Source organism: Acinonyx jubatus, chromosome A2 (assembly GCF_027475565.1).
Source record: "Acinonyx jubatus isolate Ajub_Pintada_27869175 chromosome A2, VMU_Ajub_asm_v1.0, whole genome shotgun sequence".
NCBI classification, from domain to species: Eukaryota; Metazoa; Chordata; class Mammalia; order Carnivora; family Felidae; genus Acinonyx; species Acinonyx jubatus.
The window spans coordinates 27,040,260-27,064,450 of record NC_069383.1 but is presented as its reverse complement, the minus strand read 5'-3'; the positions used below and the strand labels follow the sequence as shown (position 1 = coordinate 27,064,450).

The 24,191-nt window shown below is 36.6% G+C and overlaps 1 protein-coding gene across 4 annotated transcripts in view; it reads right to left on the bottom strand.

Moving 5' to 3' along the window:
- Nucleotides 1-22,543, bottom strand: part of POT1 (protection of telomeres 1) — a 78,582-nt gene extending 56,039 nt beyond the window's left edge. The window contains exons 1-4 of one of the 4 annotated variants that reach the window (XM_015067295.3): nucleotides 22,404-22,543; nucleotides 21,426-21,610; nucleotides 13,094-13,166; nucleotides 9,148-9,239 (exon numbers count right to left, since the gene is read on the bottom strand). In XM_015067295.3, the coding sequence (XP_014922781.1) occupies nucleotides 9,148-9,239; nucleotides 13,094-13,166; nucleotides 21,426-21,548 (288 nt within the window). In that variant the 5' untranslated portion in view covers nucleotides 21,549-21,610; nucleotides 22,404-22,543. The other 3 variants (XM_015067296.3, XM_015067297.3, XM_053218138.1) reach the window with 3 other exon arrangements.
- Between the last annotated feature and the right edge of the window lie 1,648 nt (nucleotides 22,544-24,191).

The following is a 24,191-nucleotide window of genomic DNA, read 5'->3' as shown; positions in this document are numbered from 1 at the left end:
AGGGAATCATTGATTTATCAGTTCTAAATTCTCTTGAAAGCACAAAAACTAACCTATCTCATGTCCTTTGCTATTTTACTTGAAAATATCTTAAATAATATATGAAAAGAAATCTACTAAATACAAGTGTTAGTGCTACGGATGAATATTTTTCTATTTTTATGTATAAACTTAAGAACAATGAATATTTAATAACGAAAACATTTTAAATAGAATACATCATTAAAAGCAGGACATTAGCATTAGTAAGAAAAAATTTTTCAAAAGTAATTCTACTTTAACATTAGCAATACAATTCAGTAAAAGGTTATAAGAAAACTTTTCTTCTAGGACAAAATCAACATAGAATAACAACCAAAATTCTTTAAGGAAAGAAAAACAATGTGTTTATTTACTATATTTATAAAGATGAACTTATATTTGACTATATGTATATACACACACACAAACTGCTAAAGGCCCTCAGAGATCTCATCCCCACCAACATGGCCTGTTTTATTTCCAGATACGTCTATACAATACTACACAAATCAGATTCTCTTATATGCCTACTGCTTTTTCACATACATTCTTTGCTTATCCTGAGCCCCCACTAATAGTAAATAGCATTGTTCTCTTTTGCATATGGCTGATCCTATCTATCTTTTAAAGCCTGGACTGTAAATGCTTCTTTTCTTATGTGGTCTATCCTAGATTGTCTGAGAAAAAAAAATTCACCCTTCTTCTGAACTCAACTTATGCAGCATTTTAATTTTTTTTCACTTGTGTGTTATTTACAAAGATTTCTTAATGTTTGTAATGCTCTTAGAAGTCTGTAAGATCCCTGGGACTAAGAATGTCTTATCTACCTACATATCCCATACAAGCGACTGAAGGGGCTTCTGTTCATAGCGAGTGCTCAAAAGAGTGTATGTTAAATAAATTAATTAATACTGGTAAAATTAAAGTACAAATCTAAAGAAAAGAGGGGAAAAAATGAACAGTTCTTAGAATCCAGTTCCCATGAATTACAAATCATAATAGCTTTTAAATTAATTCAAATGCACAGAGGATAAGAAAGATAAACATATAATAGGCAGTATTAGTTTGTATAAACATTCATTAGATTGAGCTGAAAATGAGATTTAATATGCATTGTTCTAATTTCTAAGCTTCTGAAAAGAGCATACTGAAGCCATTCAAACAAGAATAGGAATTACACAGTTCAGTGCTAAGAGTGTATACTGATATACAAAGCAGGTATTTATCTCCATCTGCCGAAAAAAGTATTAGGAGGCAGCCAGCCTGAGAAGAATACCGTATGACTTAAAGTGGTAAGGCTTTATCAGTATCTGTGCATGAACACGCTAAAAATAAAAACACATTTGGTATACCTGAAATCTTTTAACCTACTCAGGATACTCAGATATCAACAAGTGGGTCATTTCCCTTTTGTGTGTGACCTACTCTCTCACAGTGCCTTAAAAGGAGTGAGCCTTTGTTATTAAACAATTTCCTTTTGGGTTTAGCCAATAAGAATACATCTACTGCAAACCAGTTTTCACAGAAAAATCAATGAAATCAGCACAGGAGTTTTTTAACATCAAGAAGTGTTTTTTAATAATCAACAGTAAACCTAAAAAGAAAAAAAAAATCAGGCAACTTATTTGCATATTAACAAATGTGATTTTTATATGCCAATATCTTATAATCAGTGGTGGAATAAGAAATTAATATGTGACTAACAAAAATGTAAACTACAAGACTAGTGAATTAATTTGTTAAGTTTTAATAGATGGTATATCCAAAATTCTCAAGCTGTTATACTTACTGAGTAGAAAATGGACAGAGAAAATATGAAAAAATTGATAGTCCAAAAAGAAAAACACTTATTTAATAGGCATTAAGTAATTTTTACTATAGTGACCTTGCAAATCTTGTTATCATACCTCAAAACACCATTAAAGAAGGAAAAAGTACAGGGAGAAGCCAGGAATCTGACATCATTGGTAGGGTAGTGACTGACAGAAAATGTTTTTCTAATATAAAACACATATTTCATGAGCATTAACATCTATTTGGTCACATAATGCCAAGAACTTAATTGGAAGTAATATATGTCAGATTGGCATAAAACCCAAAATCTTTAAATGGTTTAGAAACCACTATATGATCGGATGCCCACCATCTCACCAGCCATATATTGTTGTGACCCACTCTGGAATTCTGCCTTCTCATGATACTTGAATATTCCAAGATCCTCACTCAGGGCCTTTGTATAGGCTGTTCTTTCTGACTAACCCACTCTCTTGGTACCCACCTTCCTTCTTTCTGTTACTTTTCTCATTCTACTACTCAATCTTCTTAGTTATGTATCATATCTGGATAAAATAATCACATAACAGTTGTTTAAGTCCCTCTACTCCACTGAGCACTTTCCCACGATGCAAGGTCCATAACCCTCTTATTCAGTTAAGATGTTTCTGACATCCGGTACAGAAGACCAAAAACACTCAAGTGTTTGGACAACTAAATGAATAATCAAATACGTGGTGGGGGAGGGAGATATATATATAAAACCCTCATTAAATAAACTGTGCAAGTACTACAAAACTTACTGCATAGAATCTTAGCATCTCACAACTGAAAACAGGACTTTAGAGATCATATACTCAAACATGTTCATTTTTCAGATAAGAAAATAAGGACCAGAGAGGATAAGTCTAAGGTCACATCCAGCTAATGAGTTGTAGATTAAGACAAGAATCCCGATCTCCTCACTATTCTACATCTTTCAGAACTAAATCTCACAGGGATGGATAAACAATGTACTGATAAACATCTATAATTCTGATGGTTTTGTGACAAAATTTTTTTTAACTTTCAAAATACTTTGAAAGTCTTTCCTCATATTTTATATGCATCTATTAAATGTTAAATCTCACTTTAAAGGAAAGCTTAAACTCAAAAAAAATGCCTCAAATGGAGAGAGCTTCAGTTACTGTATGTGCATTCCTACAAAATGTATCATTAGTTTAGCAAAGCAAGGATTATAGTTTTGTTAAAATTCATTTTAATGTTTTAGGATTTTTGTTGTAATCAAATATGGAGCTAACCTTAAGGGAATAAGCAAATGACAAATGAGAAAGGCTTAAGAATTGAATTAGAAAATCCATTATTTTATGCAAAAAGTTTTACTTTTGATTTTCAACAATTTTTAACCTTAATACTACAAACTCTAAAATAAATAGCCTAATTAGACCTCCCAAATGATCAGCATTCATGAATTTAAACCCAGAAAGATTTTAAAGTAAACTGTGACCTCAGACTTCTCACCATTGTACTTTAAAAAGGAGAAACTCTGACTTATCATTAACATCCTCTGTTATCTGACAAGTACTAATTAGCTAGTGTAGTTCTATTCTATTTTAATGAATACCTGTTTAAAATATATTTCAACTGCAGAAAACACCTTTCATATGCCTGTTAGGTAAAATACTAATATCTCATACATTGTGCATGTTTTGTAGATGCACTGCCCATGTTCTGCTAATCCATTATATTAGAACTCTTTTGTTTCCAAATAGGAATTTAATTTAAAAAACTTAAAGAAGAAAGATGAAAATGTCTTTAAAATATAAACAGATCCAGGCATCTGGGTGGCTCAATCGGTTGAGCGACCAACTCTTGATTTCAGCTTAGGTCATGCATGATCTTACGGTTGGTGGGATTGGGCAGTGTCGGGCTCCGTGGTGACAGCATAGAGCCTGCTTGGGATTCTCTTCTCCCTCTCTCTCTCTCTCTCTCTCTCTGCCGCTCTCCTGCTCATGCTCTCACTCTCTCTCAAAGTTAAATGAAAATAAAATAAAATAATAGAATAGAATAGAATAGAAAATAGAATAAAATAAAATATAAAATCTAGACCTCTAATATTTAATACCATGTATTTATTTTTAAAACGCTTCTTCTCTAAAGATGTCTAAGATATGTTGTAAAATAAAGCAACTCACAAAACATGAATAATATTGTCATTTGACGAAAAATGTGCATATATGAGCTCATCTGTGTGCACACAAAGATACACACATACAGAAGTATACACATAACTATACACATACAGGACAGCTGGAAAGATGAAAGGAGAAGCAGCACAGTGGTGGTTTTATCTAACAAAGGGACTAGGCACTGGGAAAGGGGCAGCTTTGGCTTTCCTGGTTATACCCTTCCATAGCACTTGAATGTTTTTTAAACCCATGACCATGGGGCACCTGGGTGGCAGTCGGTTAAGCGTCCGACTTCGGCTCAGGTCATGATCTCACGGTCCGTGAGTTCGAGCCCCGCATCGGGCTCTGTGCTGACAGCTCAGAGCCTGGAGCCCGTTTCAGATTCTGTGTCTCCCTCTCTCTCTGCCCCTCCCCTGTTCATGCTCTGTCTCTCTCTGTCTCAAAAATAAATAAACGTTAAAATAAGTAAATAAATAAATAAAACCATGACCAGACAAGAAAAATACAATCTTCTAAACCAAATATTTACAAGATTTAACCCAAGTCCACATGATCTTCCTGAGGCAAGAAAAGAATACAGTCGTGGAGATAGAGTCATGTCTCCACTTACTACTACAAGTCCTGTAACAAATCTTAGCTTCACAGTGGTTACCTTCTTAAAACTATGATGACCCTTACCACAGAGGGTTATTAAAAGTTCAAATGATAAACATATATAGAAGCACTTTGTAATCCATAAAATTCCATACAAATTTAATATCCTAAATAAAAGGATTAGGAAAAAAAAAAAACACTAGTTAAACTGTAGAAGCTGGCTATCACAAATGTCTGAAAAAGAAAAAATGTTTTCTATTACGTACTTAAGCAAAATCTAGCTAACAGTCTCCTAAGTATAGCCATTATCATTGGCTATTGAACTATGTAAAATAAAAAACAGATGACACCGAAGTTCATTTTCCTTAAATCACTAGAAATCAATATTTACAATTTCTTTATATCATTGTACTTCAAGGCAACCAACTATGCTAGCCAGAAAACCTCTTTAAAAGTTCTAAACCACCCCTTTACAAAAACATAAACACACACATGCATGTGCACACAGTCACAGAAACACCCTTGGAGTAAAGAGGAAGTATAAGATAGAGATCCATACACTTAAGTATAATAATTTTTTACATGTATACATAAAAAATATAACACACACTTTTCTCATACAAACTCTACCTAGAACATTTCCCTCAAAGATACACTTTTGTATTGTTTTTTAAAAATGTTTCTAAGAATTTTTTTTAAATGTTTATTTATTTTTGAGACAGAGAGAGACAGAGTATGAATGGGGGAGGGTCAGAGAGAGGGAGACACAGAATCTGAAGCAGGCTCCAGGCTCTGAGCTGTCAGCACAGAGCCGGACGCAGGGCTCGAACTCACGGACCACGAGATCATGACCTGAGCCGAAGTTGGACGCTCAACCGACTGAGCCACCCAGGCGCCCCAAGAATTTAAGAATGTAAAACACTGTATTCATATTAGCACTTAACTTTCACAAATTCTTCTAAAAATAATACAGGATTTTTACAAGATACTCATTTCTAATATCAAATCATTATCATTTCTGTATAATGTGGTCACATAACTGACTACTATTAGAATTCAGTATTAACACAACTATATACCATAATAGAATCATATGAAATTCTGCCCTTAAAAAGCAGTTCTTAATGGCTGTGGGTTCATGGATCTCTCAGAATGAGTTATAAATGGCCTTCTGGGGAGGGGGGGGGGCACATGTACATTTACATACACATTTAGTTGATTCAAAAGCATCTTCTGATGATCTATACACTGCTGGGGGCTCACTGGAAATCTCTGCATCCTAGAATACTCATCTTCATCTACAAACTAATGGTCCTTTCACAAAAATTAAGTAGGCTTTAATTTAATAGCTAGTTGACTCTTTAAAAAAGATAATAGAGCCTCCCTCCTGATCATGCATTAAAATTGTCTTTTCTCTGCAGCTGGAATTTAAAGCAGATAATTTAATGTCTTACTTATTAAAAAATATCCGGAGAGAAGAAAGCAAAGGCAACTTTAATGATCTGAGCAAGTTGAAAGGAAGCTGACTATAATTTCCTGGCCCTGGTGTGTGAAATCTCCAAAATCTCTCTGTTAAAAGTATACCTCTTTGCAGATGGAAAGAGTTCATCTGAATTAAGAGCATAAAACTACATTTCATATGTATTTCATATCCCCTGTAATCCACGAACACTAAATATTATTAATTCAATGTATTAGAGCAAAACTTGCCTATGCATACCTAGTAGCATAAAAAATGAGGAAGCATTAACAGCATTTGTTTGGTTTTGTTTTGTTTTTGCAAGGATGAAGAGCCAGAGAAATTATCTGTTAAAGCTAGTTTCACATGCAAATTAGTCACCAAACTGGTATTGTTTCATTTTTCCCTATCTAACAAAGTACTGTAACATACCATTTTCTAGTTCAGAGGAAAAAGGATATGTAAGGGTTTTTTTCCCCCCAAATAAGTGAAACTTCCCTTGTTAAACACCTACTTAATATTCTCACTTTCATCCATATTCTCCTTTCTCCTTCACCTCATCATTTCTGAAGAATATCTCCCTTAAAAAATGGCATGATTTCAGATCTTAAGCACTGAATTTTTTAGAACTGCCATCCTGAATATTAATTATTTTACCTAAGCCGAAATAAAGTCATCTCTTCAAGGGCAAGAAGAAGAAGAACATGCCTTTACTGGAGGCACCCACAAAAGTGCTCTATCAAAACAGCCATATAGGGCAACTGCTTACTACCCTACCTAAGTGGCCTGAAGCAGACGGTCAGGTAACACTTCACTTTTAAGTACATTTGCTTCTGGAACTCTGCTGTACCACATCAACTAGATTAGAACTATACATCTCAAATTTTTAAAACTGTACCCCAAATTACTCTAGCTATCATTCTGAGAGAAAGTCTGATAAAATGTACTAGGAGTTTCAGTACATAAATTACACAGCAAATACCTTATTTCCTTAAATTCTAAAAGTAAGATTTTAAAATATACCAGTGATGTAATAACAACTTTTCACAGGAGGGAAAAACCACTATGCTGATTCTCCTTCCCTTCTTTCACATTATAAATTACGAAGAAATTAACTGATTTACCACCTCTTCACAGAAGCTTTAGCAAAAAAGACAAAACTTGAGTTTGGCAATCTATTCTCAAAATGCTTGTAGAAAAAAAACAAAAAAAAGGCAGATTTTCTTACAGTTTCCTTGACATAGATCTTTATTCTAGACTCCAAAGACAGATTTTACAAAATAGCACCATTTCTCAAGTCCACAGAACTATTTATACATCACCAGTTTCTGAAACTACTGTATGTCGGACTGATTCAGAATTCACAGCTAATCCAACATTCTCATTTCATATTTGATTAAATGTATATCTGGAGATTATCAATGGTTACTCAAAATCCAGTAATTAACTGGAAGCCACACTCTGGGGCTCAGACTCAGTTGCCCTTTCTCCACCCTGCTCTTCCTCATTGGGGCTGCACCTAATTTCAGTAAGAGAAGATAAAAAGAGTCGTAACAACAGCTGCCAGTACTGAGTTCCCACCTATTCCCAGCAGTAGGCACATTATCTCTAATCCAAACAACAATCCAGAAAGGTAGGTATTATTATCCCTATCTTACGATTTGTTTAAAGATTTTTTTAAATTAATTTTTATTGTTTAACTTGAGATTTTTTTTAATAAAAAAATTTTTAAGAATTTTTTTAATCTTTAAAGATTAAAATAAAAAAGGCTGAATGGAATTAAGTGTTTTGCCCCAGTCACACCTGCTAGGATTTAGACACTGTGACCCCCTACTGCATCTGGAACATGCACTCATACTTCAGAGTGTTTGTACTTGCAATTTCCTAGTCTAAAACACTCTTTTTTAAAAAAATATTTGTTCAGTTTTGACAGAGAGACAGAGAGCGGGAGAGGGGCAGAGAGAGGGAGACACAGAATCCAAAGGAGTCTCCAGGCTCTGAGCTGTCAGCACAGAGCACGATGTGGGGCTTGAACCTACAAGCCATGAAATCATGACATGAGTCAAAGTCGGACGCTTAACCAACTGAGCCACTCAGGAGCTCTGCCATTTTAACTATTTTTAAGTGTGTAACTCAGTGGCATTAATTACAATCACGATGCATGCAACCATCATCATTATTTCCAAAACCTTTTCATCATCCCAAACAGAAATTCTTTAACCATTAAGCAATAACTCCCCATCCCCTCCTCCCATCCCCAGACCCTGATAACTGTTAATCTACTTTCTGACTCTGAATTTGCCTATTCCACATATTCATATGAATGGAAACACACAATAGTTGTCCTTTTGTTTTGGGGTAGAACTTTCAGTAGAACATGGAAGAGCAGTGGTAAAATGAGCAACCTTGTTTTGTTCCTAATCTTAGGGGGAAGCTTTGATTCCTTTACCACAGAGTTTGATGTTAGCTGTGGGTTTGTCATAATTACCCTGTATTGTGTTGAGGATTTCCCTTCTATGCTGTGGTGTTTCCTGAGTGTTTTGATAATAAAAGGGTTTAGGATTTTACCAAATGCCTTTTATGTATCAATTAAGACAACTATTTGTTTTTTCCCTTTGTTCTATTAATGTGATGTATTATAAGGATTGATTGCTGTATGATGAATCAAATTGCACTCTTAGGATAAATCCCACTTGGTCATATTGTCAATTCCTTTTAATATGCCGTTGGTAGTATCTTGTTGGATTTAGGAGGCACGTATTTTGAAACAATTATTAGAAAATAACTCAAAAATACAGAGTGTTATAGCTTATATTATTTTTTAGTTATTAAGAATTATTTTGAATTATGTACATATACATTGAATACTGACTATATTGAATATTAAACATTAAGATGAAGTGAGAGGAAAATTTGTCACTTTTTATGTCAATGATAAATTTTACAATCTCTTAAGAATGTTGCAATTTTAAAGATGTTGCTTAATATCATTTTTTTACATAACTACAAATATATAATGAATCTATTAAAAAAAAGATCTATAGGATGAATATAGTATCAATAATTTTCAATCTACTTCTAGAACAATAAAGTAATATGAAAATGGTTTACCCCTTCATAGAAAACTTTTGCACAGTCCTTTGCTAATTTTCCAAAAAATAATACATTGATGGTGTTGATGTCTGAATCTGAGTTTTCTTGTTCTATAAAGAGAAACACACATACAAAAAAAAAAAAAAAAAACACTTAATTAGATACAGCAGTTTTACACACACAAGAAAATTGATGACAGCTATATTCTAAAAACAATAGTTAATTCAAAATGCAATTATGAAGAATTAAAAATTTTATCATTCACTTTTAGGTTAACCTTAAGTATTGCAAAAATAATGCACAGAATGCTATTAGGTACCAAAATCAAAATTTTAACAAGTTTCAACTAGAATATATTTTATAAATTTCTATAAATATCACATTAACAGCACACAATAACTTTCTATTTATATTCCATGTTTGTAATAAAAGGAAATGAAATACAACAATTACTCAATTTTTATACTGTATAACATATCATCCCCAAAGTAGTTCACTTTTACTGAACTTCTAGTAATCCACAGTGTCAGTACATTAAGTTTTATTCTAGAGAAGTGATTTTCTCCTCCCACACTCACAAATAGAAAAGAATAGAGTGTGTGTAAAGACCAAACTATCTGTGACTCTGAAAATGAAATTTACTTGGGAAATAAGGAATGAATATTCTACAAGTAACCTCATTTGGATCTTCTAGGCTTTGGAAAAGAATCTGCACAATCCACATTCTCCAGAGGTCACCTCCTGTAACCAGTGCAGTAGGGCCAAATGCTAAGACTCAGTTATACCATCTGAGGAAAGTCTCATTCATATCAGCTTTCAAGTACTCAACTACTCCAAGAAACTGCCATCATTTCAGAATTTTTGAATCTATGCAGTGCATGAAAGACCTTTGCCAAACTGACAGTCCTCTGTGTGAGTCAGAACTGTTGAGTCTGCTACTCTGTCAGATCTGGTGGCACTGAGCAGTCAAATAACTAACACATGGCTGCACATTACCTCCCTTCACTTACCTCTTCAACTCCTCAAAGCAAGTATATACATAAATTGAAACACTAATGTTTCTCAAACACATAGTGGCTTCTAATCAAAATATAGCACACTTGGTTAATATTTGAAACGACCTATCAGAGGTCTGTTTCTGGCCATCATGAACTAATAAGGACTGGATTTATTCTCATCTTAAAACAACTAGGAAACTAAGAAAAAAAAATATGAAACAACAGTTTTCAGGTATCAGACAACAGTAAGTGTAGGAAAGCGATCTTTCTTTTTTTAATATTTCTAAAAGAGAGAGAGACAGACAGACAGACAGAGCATGAGCGGGGGAGGGGTAAAGAGAGAGGGAGACACAGAATCTGAAGCAGCTGTCAGCACAGAGCCTGACTTGGGATTTGAACCCACGAACTGTGAGATCATGACCTGAGCCCAAGTGGGACTGAACATGTGCCCCAAGTGCCCCAAGTACCCCAGAGAGCAATCTCTTTGAGGAGGAAAATAAGGCAATACCCCTAGCTTAATTCCTGGAGAGTTTCCAGGCAGCAGAAAGTGGAGCTCAAATTCAAACAAAGCTCAGCAGCCTCAGTGAATTCAGAAGAGCTCAGATACAAGGATACTAAGGTGGCTAGAATTTGCAGAGAAGAGTGTCAAATGGAAGACAGCAGCACAGACAGAGAGTGCCCTAGTGATACGAAGATGGGTGCCTACAGATATTCCGTGGAATATTGATCTCCAATGGCATGAAGGCAAGAAGGTCAAGAAGCGGAAGAACCACTTGAAAGAGGTAGGCAGAACAGTTCTGACACTCACATAGAGCTAGGAGCTGTTCTAGTTCCAACCAGACAGAATGGTATCCTCATATGCAAAGCCTAGAATAGAGTTGTCGGAAGGGTATTTTCTTAGTGATAAGGCCAAATTAGCCTGAAGATAAAGGCTGTTCTATACACACCCCAACAAAGCTAATCAAACTGATTCTAAGAAAATTAAATATATCCTAAAATCAAGACAAATAGTATTTAAAGGATAGCAAATAAACCCAACATTAAACAATATAAAATTCTAAGCATCCAGCATCCAATAAAAAAAATTATCAGCCATGAACATGAAGAGAAAATGGAAGATGCAAAAAAAATCTCAAAATGAGCTTTCAGAGTAGAAAAATATAACATTAGAAGTTAATATGGGGCACCTGTGTGGCTCAGTCGGTTAATGACCAACTTTGGCTCAGGTCATGATCTTGCGGATCATGGGTTTGAGTCCCACACTGGGCTCTGTGCTGACAGCTCAGAGCCTGGAGCCTGCTTCGGATTCTGTGTCTCCCTCTTTCTCTGCCCCTCCTCCACTCACACTCTTTCTCTCTCTCTCAAAAATAAACAAACATTAAAAAAAAAAAAAGAATTGGGGTGCCTGAGTGGCTCAGTTGGTTGGGCATCAGACTTCAGCTCAGGTCATGATCTCACAGTTTGTGAGCTCGAGCCCTGCGTCGAGCTCTGTGCTGACAGCTCGAAGCCTGGAGTCCTCTTCAGATTCTGTGTCTCCCTCTGTCTGCCCCTCCCTGGCTTGCACTCTATCTCTCGCTCTGCCTCAAAAATAAACAAACATAAAAAAATGATTTTTAAAATTAAAAAATTTTAAAACATTAAAAAAAAAAAGAGGTTAATAGTATACCGAGTGGAGTTAACAGATTAAAATGAATAAACTGTTACAGAAAACTGAAAAACAGAAGAATCAATGAAAAGTTGATTTTAAAGATCAACAAAACAAATCTCTAGCCAGAATGATCAGGGGAAAAAAAATGATAGAAAGAGAGAATCAATGAAACAGAACATCACTACATTAAAAGTATATCATACCAACATTAAAAGTATATCAAAAATATATTAGGAATAACTTTATGCCAATATACTTGACAACTAAGATGAAACAGAAAAATTCCTTTAGAAACAAACTATCAACATTACTTAAGGAAAAAAGATAACCCAAAAAGCCCCATAAAAAATGAAGACATTGAACGTAGGGTTTAAAAGTTTCCCATAGAGATTTCCAGGCACAGCTGGCTTCACTGATGAATTCTACAAATACTTAAGGAAGAAATAAAAGCAGATAAACTCATCCAGAAAATAAGAGGAGGCACTTAACACTCCTTTCAGGAGGACAGCATTACTCTGATACCACAGTCAAAATCACCACAGAAAAGACAGAGTTGGAACAACATCCTTCATAAACTGTTTAACCAAATATTAGTAAATCAAACAATATATCAAAAGGATGATACATCAGGCCTACCACTTGATCATGCTTTATTTTTCTTCAGACATTTCTACTTAATACTAACTACTTTTGTAATTATTTATTCCCCTACAATGTAAACATCATGAAAGCAGGGGCTTTGTTTTGGTCACTCACTGCTGTATCTCCCATATCTAAAACAGTATCTCATATGTAACTGGTTTTCAGTAGTTACAGAATGTTGTAGTTCAAAGTCTGTTTCCCATTCGCTGCTGCAGACCCTTCTTCAAACCAATTTCAGGCTTTAGATGAGATCTATTTTGGTCCTCAAATACTCCATGGTAGCTCTTCCTAGCTTACTAGGATTATTTGAAGGTTACTAGGAAGAAGGAATAATCTCCTAACTATATGTAGGTAACAAATAACATGCTGAAAGTAGTATTTTAAGAAAGTTAAGTTTGCTAGGCTGTTTAGGTCACACTAGTGAAACTAGAAGGTAGAGGCATCAGTTAGCTATTTAACAGTCTAGATATGAGATTAAAGAAATCTGAAATGAAACAGAAGCAATGGGAGAGGGGAGAGAGGATAGATAGTGGGGGAAAATTTAATGGAAAAAAATTATTTCACCCTAAAGTTTCTTACACTACTGTGCCTATGTGAGTATGTACATATATGAAGTTATCCATTTGCAGATTACAAGCAAAAGGTTAAGCAGAAATGGTCGTATTATATTACATACCTTGTAATGCAATCTTCAAAACAGCTGTTCTATTTCCACCAGAAGTTAAAGAAGAGATAATTGAGAGTTTTCCCTAAAATGAGAAAAAAATAGTTATACAGAAGAGCCAAAAGAGCTTATTATAACAGCAAGAAATAAGGAAAAAAGGGGGAAAAAAAACCAAAAAAACAAGGTACTGTGTTCATGTCACCATATTTAAGACATGAAAGTGATTTTACTAGAGCAATGTCCAAAGACCTAATTATTTAGGTTCACAATTTAACTGTTAAACAATCTTGTTAGTCAAATATTATCCAATACCTCATTTTACAGATAAAGTGAAGAGGCTCACCTTCAGTTCCATTTTAACCTAAAAAGTTATACTCTACTAAAGAAAAACAAAAATTTTGCTCCTGGAAAGAAAGAAACACTAATTTGAAGAAGGGGCACCTGGGTGGCTCAGTTAAGTGTCCAACTTTTGATCTCGGCTCAGGTCATCATCTCACAGTTCAGGAGATCAACAGTCTCTGTCTCTCTGAGTTCTCTTTGTACTTGTCCTACTTTATATAATGTCCTTTTATATATATATATATATATATGTGTGTGTGTGTATATATATATATATATATACACATATATATATGTGTGTGTGTATATATATATATATATATATGTACAAGTACTTACACGACAGAGACAGGTCTGTCTCTGCCCCTCCCCTGTTGGTGCTCTTTCTCTCTCTCTCTCAAAATAAATAAACAAACATCAAAAAAATTTTTTTAAATAAATAAAGAAGGGTTAAAAAGTGCAGAATGGTCATCTCGTAAGTAAGGTCTGTGTGGACGACGCAAAGGACGAAGGCACACATCAAGTTTAGTCCTCGGTTTTCTGTAATGAACCAGCTATCTGCTTAAAAAAGTTACTTGATCAGAGTTCCTCAGACAAAATGAAGTATTTAACCTGGTAGTTTCTGTATTTTCTTCTGGCTCTAAAATGTAATGATTCTATCAATAAATACATTATAGGTTTCTTTGAAAACTTCCATATAGAAATAAAAGTTTAAAAGACTTTTAAAATGGATCACGTAAAACATATCTCCCATGCTAATATTCTAGACTTTGATGTAACCACCAACAACAAAAAACTATGTGTGTAGACCAATTTTACTTATAAGATAGGAATTCGAAAAAAATTAAAATAAGGCTATCAGTTGTGCGGGATTTGGTCAAAAGTAAAAGTAAATAGTTCCACTTAGGAGGCAGAAAGCTGGAAAAAACAACAAAAAGGTGGACAATGTACAAATTTCAACATCTTTCTTGACCCACCAGAGAACTGAAGTCAAAAGACAACCAACTAATCAGAAATCTAGGAAAAGAGAAAAACTTCCAATAAGACAGGGGCCACAGGGAGTTGAGGTCACAAGGCAACCAACTTATCAGAAATGTAAGGGGAAAATCTTCAGGGAGAGATGGGCGGTAACCACTTGCTCACCTGAGGTAAAGCTGCCTGACATGTGTCAGAAAATTCATCTAATATATTTTTTTTTAACGTTTATTAATTTTTGAACTAGGGAGAGCGCGAAGGAGGAAGGGACAGACAGAGAGAGAGGGAAAGAGGGAAAGAGAGAGAGAGAGAGAGAGAGAGAAGATCCAAAGTGGGCTCTGCGCTGACAGCAGAGAGCCCAATACGGGGGCTCAAACTCACAAACGATGGGATTATGACTGGGCCCAAGTCAGCCACCCAGGTGCCCCGTCTAACATTTTTAATACGTTGCTAAAGGCCAAGTGTGGGTAGTGACAGGACATGAAGCTTCTGGGAGCTGCAAACACAAGGGGAACTCACCCGCTTATAAGCTGTTCTCCACAAACCTGACAAAGTTGAGGCCAAGAGGGGGTGGGGATACAAGGATGGTAGGAGTTACAGTAGGAAACCCTGCCTGGATGTTCCCCATCTTTCTCAGAACAAAGTCCTTGAACTACTGGGAGAAGAGCAACAAACTTAGGTATCTTACTAGAGCCTCAGTGAAAACCTGCTGTAGGAAAAAAAACCACTCTCTACCCCTTCAAGCGATAAGCAGGAAAAGGTGTACAGGTGTTGAGGGCCAGACCTACAACTAAGCACAGGCCAGAATCACTAAGAAGACCTCACCCACAAGCCTCAGGTGGCACTGCCCAACAAGACTGAGGCTAAACCGGAACAGAGAACATCCACTCATCGCAAGACTAACAAGTGTCCAGTAAAAATCAACATGACCCACTCTTGAGACAGAAGCAAAGAGCTGGGAGAGAAACTTTAGCTGAGACTAAGCATAAAGAAAAGACCTAAAACTAGACAATGAGAAAACCCCTCTGGCCAACCAGACCCCATCCTACATACAAAGTAACTCTAAAGGAATTAAAAGCTTGTAGTGCACCGAAGTAACCAGAACAACCACAAATCCCAAACTTCGCTCAACTTCTAACTGGATTAACTCAACACCACACAAAAGGCTGAGCAGAAAGGCCTGCACTTTTCCAGGAATAAAAACTACTGAATATGGTTTCCACTGCTCTTCACAAGAGCCAGAGTTTACAACAACAAATTACAGAGGCATACATTAAAAAAAAAAAAAAAAAAAACAAAAACAAAAAAAACAGGAAAGAACACTGTCAAGACACAAAGCAATCAAGAGAACCTCAATCAGGTTAAATTAATCAAACCGAACTCAAAACAGATGCTTTTGTTACTCTTGCACCTGATCCCACTGGATGTACGCTCTAAATGAGAGTCCAGAATGACTGATAAAAATGTGATGTTATGCTTTCTGGAATGGGATACACAGGTCTATAATAATGGAGAGCAAAGAATTCAAGCAACTAGGGAGAGATGTCCAGCACCTGGGGAGAAGCCCCCCCCCAAACTTGGAAAAGGAACTCCTTAAACATCAGGAGGTAAAGGGGAAAGAAGGAATTTTAATCTTTGTCTTTCATAACTATTCCAGAAGCCGTCCCCTCACCACAAAGGAAAGGTCCTGGAGCTGCTCTCACAAACTATAGGAAACTCTGAAAACTAACTGCATCCGCACCTGAGGGGCATGGCCCAGCTCCTGTACCTTCAATAGAAGATACTTTCAAATGATTCCACAACTTACAGGGCAAATGAACTGGACAAGTGGGCCAGATTTAAGTGACTGCCCTCAAGCAGTCTCTCTGAACACAAGGACTAAACTGAAGTACTAGGAATAAACTGGGGGCCTTAGGGCTTCCCAGCTGTCAGACCACACAGAGGACCTGTTAACTTATGTTGCCTGATTGATCCACATCCTTTCTTGAGGACCCCTAACAACTGTAAACTCTTTGTTTCCAAGGGTAGCATGTATGCCCTTAGTATCGTGCTTCCTGTGTGAAAAGCAGAAATTAACTAAAAACAAACAGTATGATTTGCTCCTGGGGATAGTTATAAAAAATATTCAAAAGTTTAAGAAAACACCCTCAGTTGATTATGTGGCCCTCAGTTATATATAAAGTAGGCAGTTTTATTCACAGTAAGAGTTATTCCATTAGAATGATAATACAAAATTTGTTCCTGTCTTCAGCTGAAGTGAGCAGAGAAAAATGGAGGCTGAACTAAAGATTAAGCTTTGAAGTTTAAGGATGACTGTATAATGAGAGACTTGCAGGGGGGATTTATGTCCCCAGTTGTTTACATTTCATTTCAATAAGGGGTGGTTGAAACCTAGAGACATTTCTCTACGTTGCAAACGATGTATGTACATTAGGGAGATTAGGTTTCTCTCTGTCTCTCAGGAGGGGAAGGTAAAGCTGGATAGCTATCCTATATAAACTCCCAGATTCATAATTTCAAGGTTCCTTTTCTACAGCACAAGAAATCCCCTTTGTACACACAGGAAGACTTTTGATCCTCACTGTACTGTCTTGAATGAGGAAGGTGGGGATAGAAAATTGATGCAGTCACTGCTGAGAGTAAAAATAATAGCTGGCTTATACTCCAGAAATCTGCTAGCTCCCAGGATAAAAGTCAATTAGTATTAGATATTAAAAGTGTATCATCCCATCATTATAAGAGTGGGGTTTTCCTAAGGTCAGTGCCTCTCAAAAGGGATACAAATGCTTTTGTGCACAGTAGGAACCTGATCTATTTGGCTCCCTGTCTCCTGACCAACCAAATCTGCACACCAACTCGAAAGGTGGATTATACACTGTTGCTTAAGAACTATTTGACCACTTGACATTTACCCCAAATGAAATGAATACCTACGTTTATGTAAAAATTTGTATGAGCATTTATAGCTGCTTCATTCATCATTATAAAAAACTGGAAAGAATCCAAATACTGCTACACTGAGGAACGAAGAAATTGACTGTGATGGAATTCTAGTCACCAATAAAAAGGAAAAGTACTAATAAACAGCAACCTGAAAGAATCTTGAATGCATCATGCTAAGTGAAAGAAGCCAGCCTCAAAAGGCTACTTAGTGCAGGATTCCATCTACATGGCATTCTTGAAAGGTAAAAGTATACTGTCAGAAAATTGGTAAAAAGTGGTTGCCAGGGGTTGGAATCGGGAGTAGCACCTGACTATAAAATTTTGGGGGTGATGGACTGTTATGCAGCTTAATTATGTTTGTGGTTATATGTTTTTATACATCTGTCAAAACTTGCAGAACTGTATACTGAAAAGTGAATTTAGCGGTAAAATGCATTTAATAAAATTCACGAAACATAAGTAAGAGATATTTGCAGGCTAAAAAAGGTTATGTGAGACGCCTGGGTGGCTCAGTCGGTTTAACATCGGACTCTTGATTTTGGCTCAGCTCATAATCTCAGTCATGGGATGGAGTCCCGTGTCGGGCTCTGTGCTGACATAGAGCCTGCTTGGTAGTCTCTCTTTCCCTCTCTCTCTGTCCCTCCCCCATGCTCGCAGGAGTGCGCTCTCTCTCTCTCAAGAATAAACTTTTTTATAAAGTATTTTTAAATTTAAGAAAGGGTTAAGGATTCAAACTGAGATATGAAAAATAAGAGATTCATTCTGATAGATGAAAGAAGAGATTATATACTTTGACTTAACGTTTAAAAATGAGCATTGTCATGAAAATGTGATAATCATGAGAAATGAGTAAAAGGTGTTTCCTTGGTTTAACCCTACTGAATACTAACATGTTCACTTATGTCTAAAAGGAATTATTGTAATAAAGGGCTAACACTGAAAAATAGGGGGCCTCTGGGTGGCTCAGTCAGTTGAGCATCTGACTTTTGATTTCAGTTCAGGTCATGATCTCACAGTTCATGGGATTAAGCCCTGTATGGTTTCTACATAAAATATAAAGAAATTCCGTTTTTCCTATAGCATAGTTGATTAAAATTTTATTTTTGTTATTGACAGTTTACAACAATTGTATTTAATTTCACCACTCATTATTAGTAACCTCGTGTAAATTTTTAGGACTGTTGTCAAGTTTGAAAAAAAATTCTATTGAGTTTCTTTCCTATATAAGCTGTAAGATTTGTAACAATTGTCCTCAAAGTAGCTTCAGATTCCATAGTTTCAGTACTTATTTTTGTCCACCAACTACACACACCCGATGCTAGGTGTGACAGTATATATCCATACCCTGGTACAACTTCGTCCCCATACTTTTCTCCTACACTACCCAGTGAGTTGGAATGTTCCTGGAAAACATTCCTACACCAGAAGAGCTGGCATATGCTACCTATAAGCAGAAGTAACTGCAAACCACACAAATATATCTCACTAAAATTATTCCATAAGTCAACTTCCCCTTAACTACCTTCCAAAAATGTTCTCAGCCACTCCAATGGCCACTCGATAAGACAGAAAATGTGATGGAGGGGAAGTCAAAATGGAAAGAGACACCAATCTTAACCCCTCTAGGTTAAAACATCCCATTTGTGTAAATTTTACAAATATGTGAAATGTAAATTCATTTCTAAGACCCCTAACATGGGCTTAGAAGGGCTTGTTCAAGTAGAGTCTTTGAAGCTTCAACTTTACTAACTGCAAAATAATTTTGTCACTGGTCAATGGGATTATGGTACATCATTTTCACTGAAAACCGATACCAGGTAAATTCCTTGCCCGAAGGCATGTTGTTGATGATATCATTATCTTTACCAGCATTTACCAAATGCTTTGAATTTACTAAGTAAGCAAGTTACATTTAATCTTCATTGCATTTCTATGAAGTAGGTTCTATTATAATTCCTAGTTTACAAATGAAAAAAATAAGGTATCAACAGGTAAAATCACTTCCAATTACATAGCTAGTAAATGGTGGATCTGTGCTTAAATCCAGTCAGCATATCTTCAGGACCTCCACTCCTTTTTAGAATACTAAACTATTATAGGAGTAAGTTTGTGACCAGGGCCTGTGAGTTTGAGTTTGGAAATGTGTTGGTGGAAGAGGGATGGGACGAGGGGAGAACAGAAGAGAAAAGGAAATGAGGATAAATTTTTAAAAATTGAATTTATTTCACTTTAGTGCATTAGTTAGTTATGAAGTTGATTTTAGGTGGCGCAAAAGCCAGTCACTGTTAACCAACTGCAAGACTGACTTGGCTAAAATTAAAGTCTTCCACTCCCATTTCAGGACTATGATTTACCATAATTAAAATATCAAAATACCAGTACATATTCCTCAAAAGACATTTCCTGCTGTCACTTTCTCACCCCACATTCAATTCTCAAACCACTAAAAAGCCAACCCAGCAACACTAGTCTTTCCAAATGATCTATACTTTCTGGTTGTTAAATCAAACATTCTTTTCAGACTAGACTGAGTATCTAGCAGCAATATAATGTTTTGGTTACTAGCAAAGACAATGAAAATTCAAATCACACTCAGCCACTTACTATCTAACCTTGGATCTAACCTTGAATGAATTACTTAAACTGTATCCATTTTCCCAACTATAAAATGGGAATAATAATATCTATTTATAGGATTCTTTCAAGGATTAAAAGTGGGAATACATGTAAAGCACTTAGAAGAGTGCTTACAATATGGCAATTTATGTAAAAGTTACTAATATTACTCATTCCTTGAAACTTACTAAATATCCAAGACACCATTCTTTCCTAGTTTTTCTCCTACACCTCTGGATCAACTCAGACTCTTATTCATGCTACCTTCTTTCACTGAAATCCTTCAACACTCCTCATTCTATTCTTTGGACCAAATCTCCCAGAGAAGGAAACCCTTTAAGCTCCAGAATCCCAAATCCATTTGCCTATAGGACATCACCACTTGGATACCTCCAAAAACCTATGAAGACATCCAAAACTGAACTAACTCCTCTTTCTTCCTAAACGTGTGACTCCTATTATCTTCCCAAGGCTGACAGGGCTTAAATACATGGAAATTTCCTGAACTCTTGACCTCTCTCATCTAATTGCTCTCCAAGATCTGTTGATTCTACCTCTTTATTCTGTCAGTTCCAAAGCAGAAGGTCTAGATTGTAACTCCAACTCTACTACTTACGAGCTGTACCTCAGGCCAATCATTAACCTTAACCTTTTGGAAATGCAGTATCCTCACTTACAGGTGAAGAATAATAGGACCTAACTCACAGGGTTTTGTGATGATTAAATGAATTGATATATGCAAAACACTTAAAATACCACCTAACTCCTAGAAAGAGCTCAATGTTAATTTTTGTTATTATAATTTTATTATGATATTGTCTGTCTCCTTCCTATCATCTCCTCTGTTCCTGTTTCAGACCAGCATCAACTCTAAGCTAGATTATGGCAACTACCTCTTAACTAATTATCCTTCCTCTAATCTTGCCCTCTCTGATATATTCTTCACCCAGAAGGCAGAGTAAATTAAACTCAACATGAATCATGTCCCTGTCCTGCTTAAAATCTATTAAGGGTCTCCCATAGTTTTTAGGGTAACATCTAAATTCTTCAAAATGCACATTAGGACTATTACACCCAAAATAAAAGGTATAGTCTGAGTCACCCTTTAAGTTCCAGCTCTAGTTTCCAGACCTAACTTGTCAGAACCAAAAGTTCCCTCCTAAATGTTCACATACCATAGTTCTAATACCAACTTATTATAATTAGAGATTAGGTTACCTGTCCAAACCCACAAAAATTCAGTCCCCTTTAGTTCAAGGACCATATTCACTCATCTCTGTACCCTCAAAATTTATTCCAGTGTATCACAAAACAATTCAATAAATGTTTGCTAAGTAAGAATAACAGCATCAAAATAGTCACGTTATGACACACACAAAACCATTTCTAAAACAACTATTATAAGCTCAACATAAAAATTAGCATTCCCTTTTTGAAGACAAAAAGCATTCTGAGTTATGAAAATTCTTACCTGGATGTATTTCTTGCTATAATCACAACCTGGCTGTAGAGATCTGAAATCTACTTTGTTTAATTCACTTAGCAGCTCAACTTCGGGCACTCCATTCACTTCTTTTATTAATTCAAGGGGCATATCAGATCTGCTTCAAAATGCTGTCCAGAGCAAATTCAACTAGGGAATTTGACAGCTTGCGGCTGAAAACAAAGACCAACGTTTTACCCAAAAAGCAGTCAAAAATTGCTTTAAGCTTCTTTGACTTAGTTTTGCTTTTCCTTTCCTCTAAGTTAGTAATCACTGTTGGCGGTGGGGTGGATTAGTCTATAATTTTATTACAAAGATCAATACACCCATTCCCCTAGGACACTGAGACTCCAGCCTTTTCTATTTAGTTTTCTATTTAAAGACTTACCTCTAAAAGCCAGTTTTAGGATCTGCGAAAACCACACTAACAATGTCTCTTACCAAAATTGTGCTTTAAAATGTACAAACTTTTGGGAAAGGGAGGGGAATTGAATTTTTGTTTTTTAATCCCCTTGGCCATGGTAATATTGTGTAGGCAAACTGGGCACCAAAAGCTTATTACTCCAAAACATACCGGTTGCCTCCTCTCTCCAGCCCCTATACATAATCGAAAGTACTGAACTGATATTAAATCGTGCTTCCTAGGTTCAATCTTGTCATACCTCTTGACTGGGACATCCACCAGTGTCAATATTAATTTTAATGTGTGCGCGCCAACCTTCCCCAAGCCAGTTGAGTTCCGTGAGGGCGGGGACTTGGATGAACTCAAGTCAGCTGCTCACAAAATGCCAAGCAAGCTACTAACCACAGCAGGCTCACGCTATAGATAAGTATGAAGGGTCTTTCTGCAATAACTACACCACCTTTTGATCTAAACTAAATCAGCCTCTTTGGGATACCCGTTCACAACCCGAACCACCCTGCACTCAGACAACGAGCTGCAAACCGACTTAGAATTTCACTCACCCACTCTAGAGAAAAACAAGGAAGTTTAGAAGGGCGCGCGCGTGACGCCACACGCACGCCGACGGCCCAGGTCTCACGCATGCGTACACGGTCTGCAGGGCCACGCTTACTGCTCCTACGCCCGCGGAGGACAAACTGCATGATGGTTCCCAGGCATAAAGTGTCCTGGAAGTTTCACGGGATAAGTAGACGGCGCCGCGCCCGGGGTGGCGTGGGGGGCTGGCACAGTATCTTTTCGGAATTGTCCGGTTCCCTTTTAGCTCCGCCTGGGGTCGGGCTGTAGGCGCCGGCCAGGGAAGCGGGGGCGGTCCGCAGCGCGATTCATAAATCCCGCAACCAATAAAAAGTCTTCCCCAAACCCGGGCGGGATTTGAAATTAGAAGCTCCTGTGGGCAGGGCACTTCCTTTAACTGCAGGTTTTCTACCTCAGAAGCAATTAACCAAAGGCAGGTTTTGCAAAGAAATAATTCCATCAGTGAGTAATGCTATTTTTAGATAGATCGGATTAACTTCTTCATTGATCTATAGGGCTATGGTTTGGGAGTATAATTACTAAGACGTATTATTAAATGTGATTTCTTTGCGAATTTCTGATTTGTATTTCCCGATCATTTGATGAAAGTGAAACCACCTCAGTGCAAAGACCTGATGTAATAATTACATAAATATTTCCAAGGCTAATTTGGACTAAAATATCTGCTGCAGATACTTATTTGCAGGAGGAAATAGCTGCTTAAAGTAACTATTTTCTTGGAGGAAGCATTCCTTTAGCGCACCTTCCCCTCACCCCCATGTATTCACATATCATGCATAAACCCGCGGTGATAGGAGTCTGAACTCGCAAGCTGAGCTGTCCATTTGTAGAAAACTAGACTAAGTGAGGCTTAGATCCTCTCCTTGTTCGTACCCTAGCCTTACCCAGCTTAGAAATACTGTTTTTTCTCCCTAAGTGAAGGCCTCCACCTTGGCTCTGGATTCTGGCCGCTTTTGTTTCACCTCCTACCATCAGTTATGTATCTTCTCTCAACATATTTTCAACGTCTTATTCTTTCCCATTGGCATTTAAACATACTCTTCCACGGCCTAAGCTTTTTACCGGCAGGGAGAATTGTTTACTATTATATGCTTAGAGCCTATTCAGTATTTCGCACACTGTAGGGGCTGAATATTTGTTGAATGAACAAATGCTCAGAAAAAAGTGTTCTCTTTCCTCACCTCTGGCTTCCTCCTCTCCATCTTGGCCCTACCTCCACACCCATTACACTGAATCTGCCTTTGCCAAGTTCACTGAAGACCTCTTGTTGCTAAGCCAAAGGGCACTCTTTACATGCTTTAGTCTTTCTTATCTTTCTAAACATTTTCATTTTGTTGACATGTTTAGTTTACCTCATCCTATATCAACTGAATCTTTTAAAGTTTTTCTCTCTTCCTCCAGTTAGCCTATAAATGTTCATATTCTGCCCTGATGACGATATCTATAACTGGTTTTTTGGTTGTGATTGCTCTCTCTTTCTCTAGGACCTAAACACTTCATACACATCCAAGTAACTTCCAGTCTTGTTTCTTCTTTACTGTCTCCCAGTTAGTGGTAGAGCCGGGGTACATATGACTCCAGAGCCTATACGGCTTTCCCTCACATTAGCAATTAGTTTGTTCTACAAGTGAAGAAAATTGAACATTAAATATGGATATACAATACAACTTAAGATAATGAGAGAAACACAAGAGTGGACCAACTAGATAAGGCACTGAGATCAAATGTTAAAGCAATCCATTATGCTAAGCAAA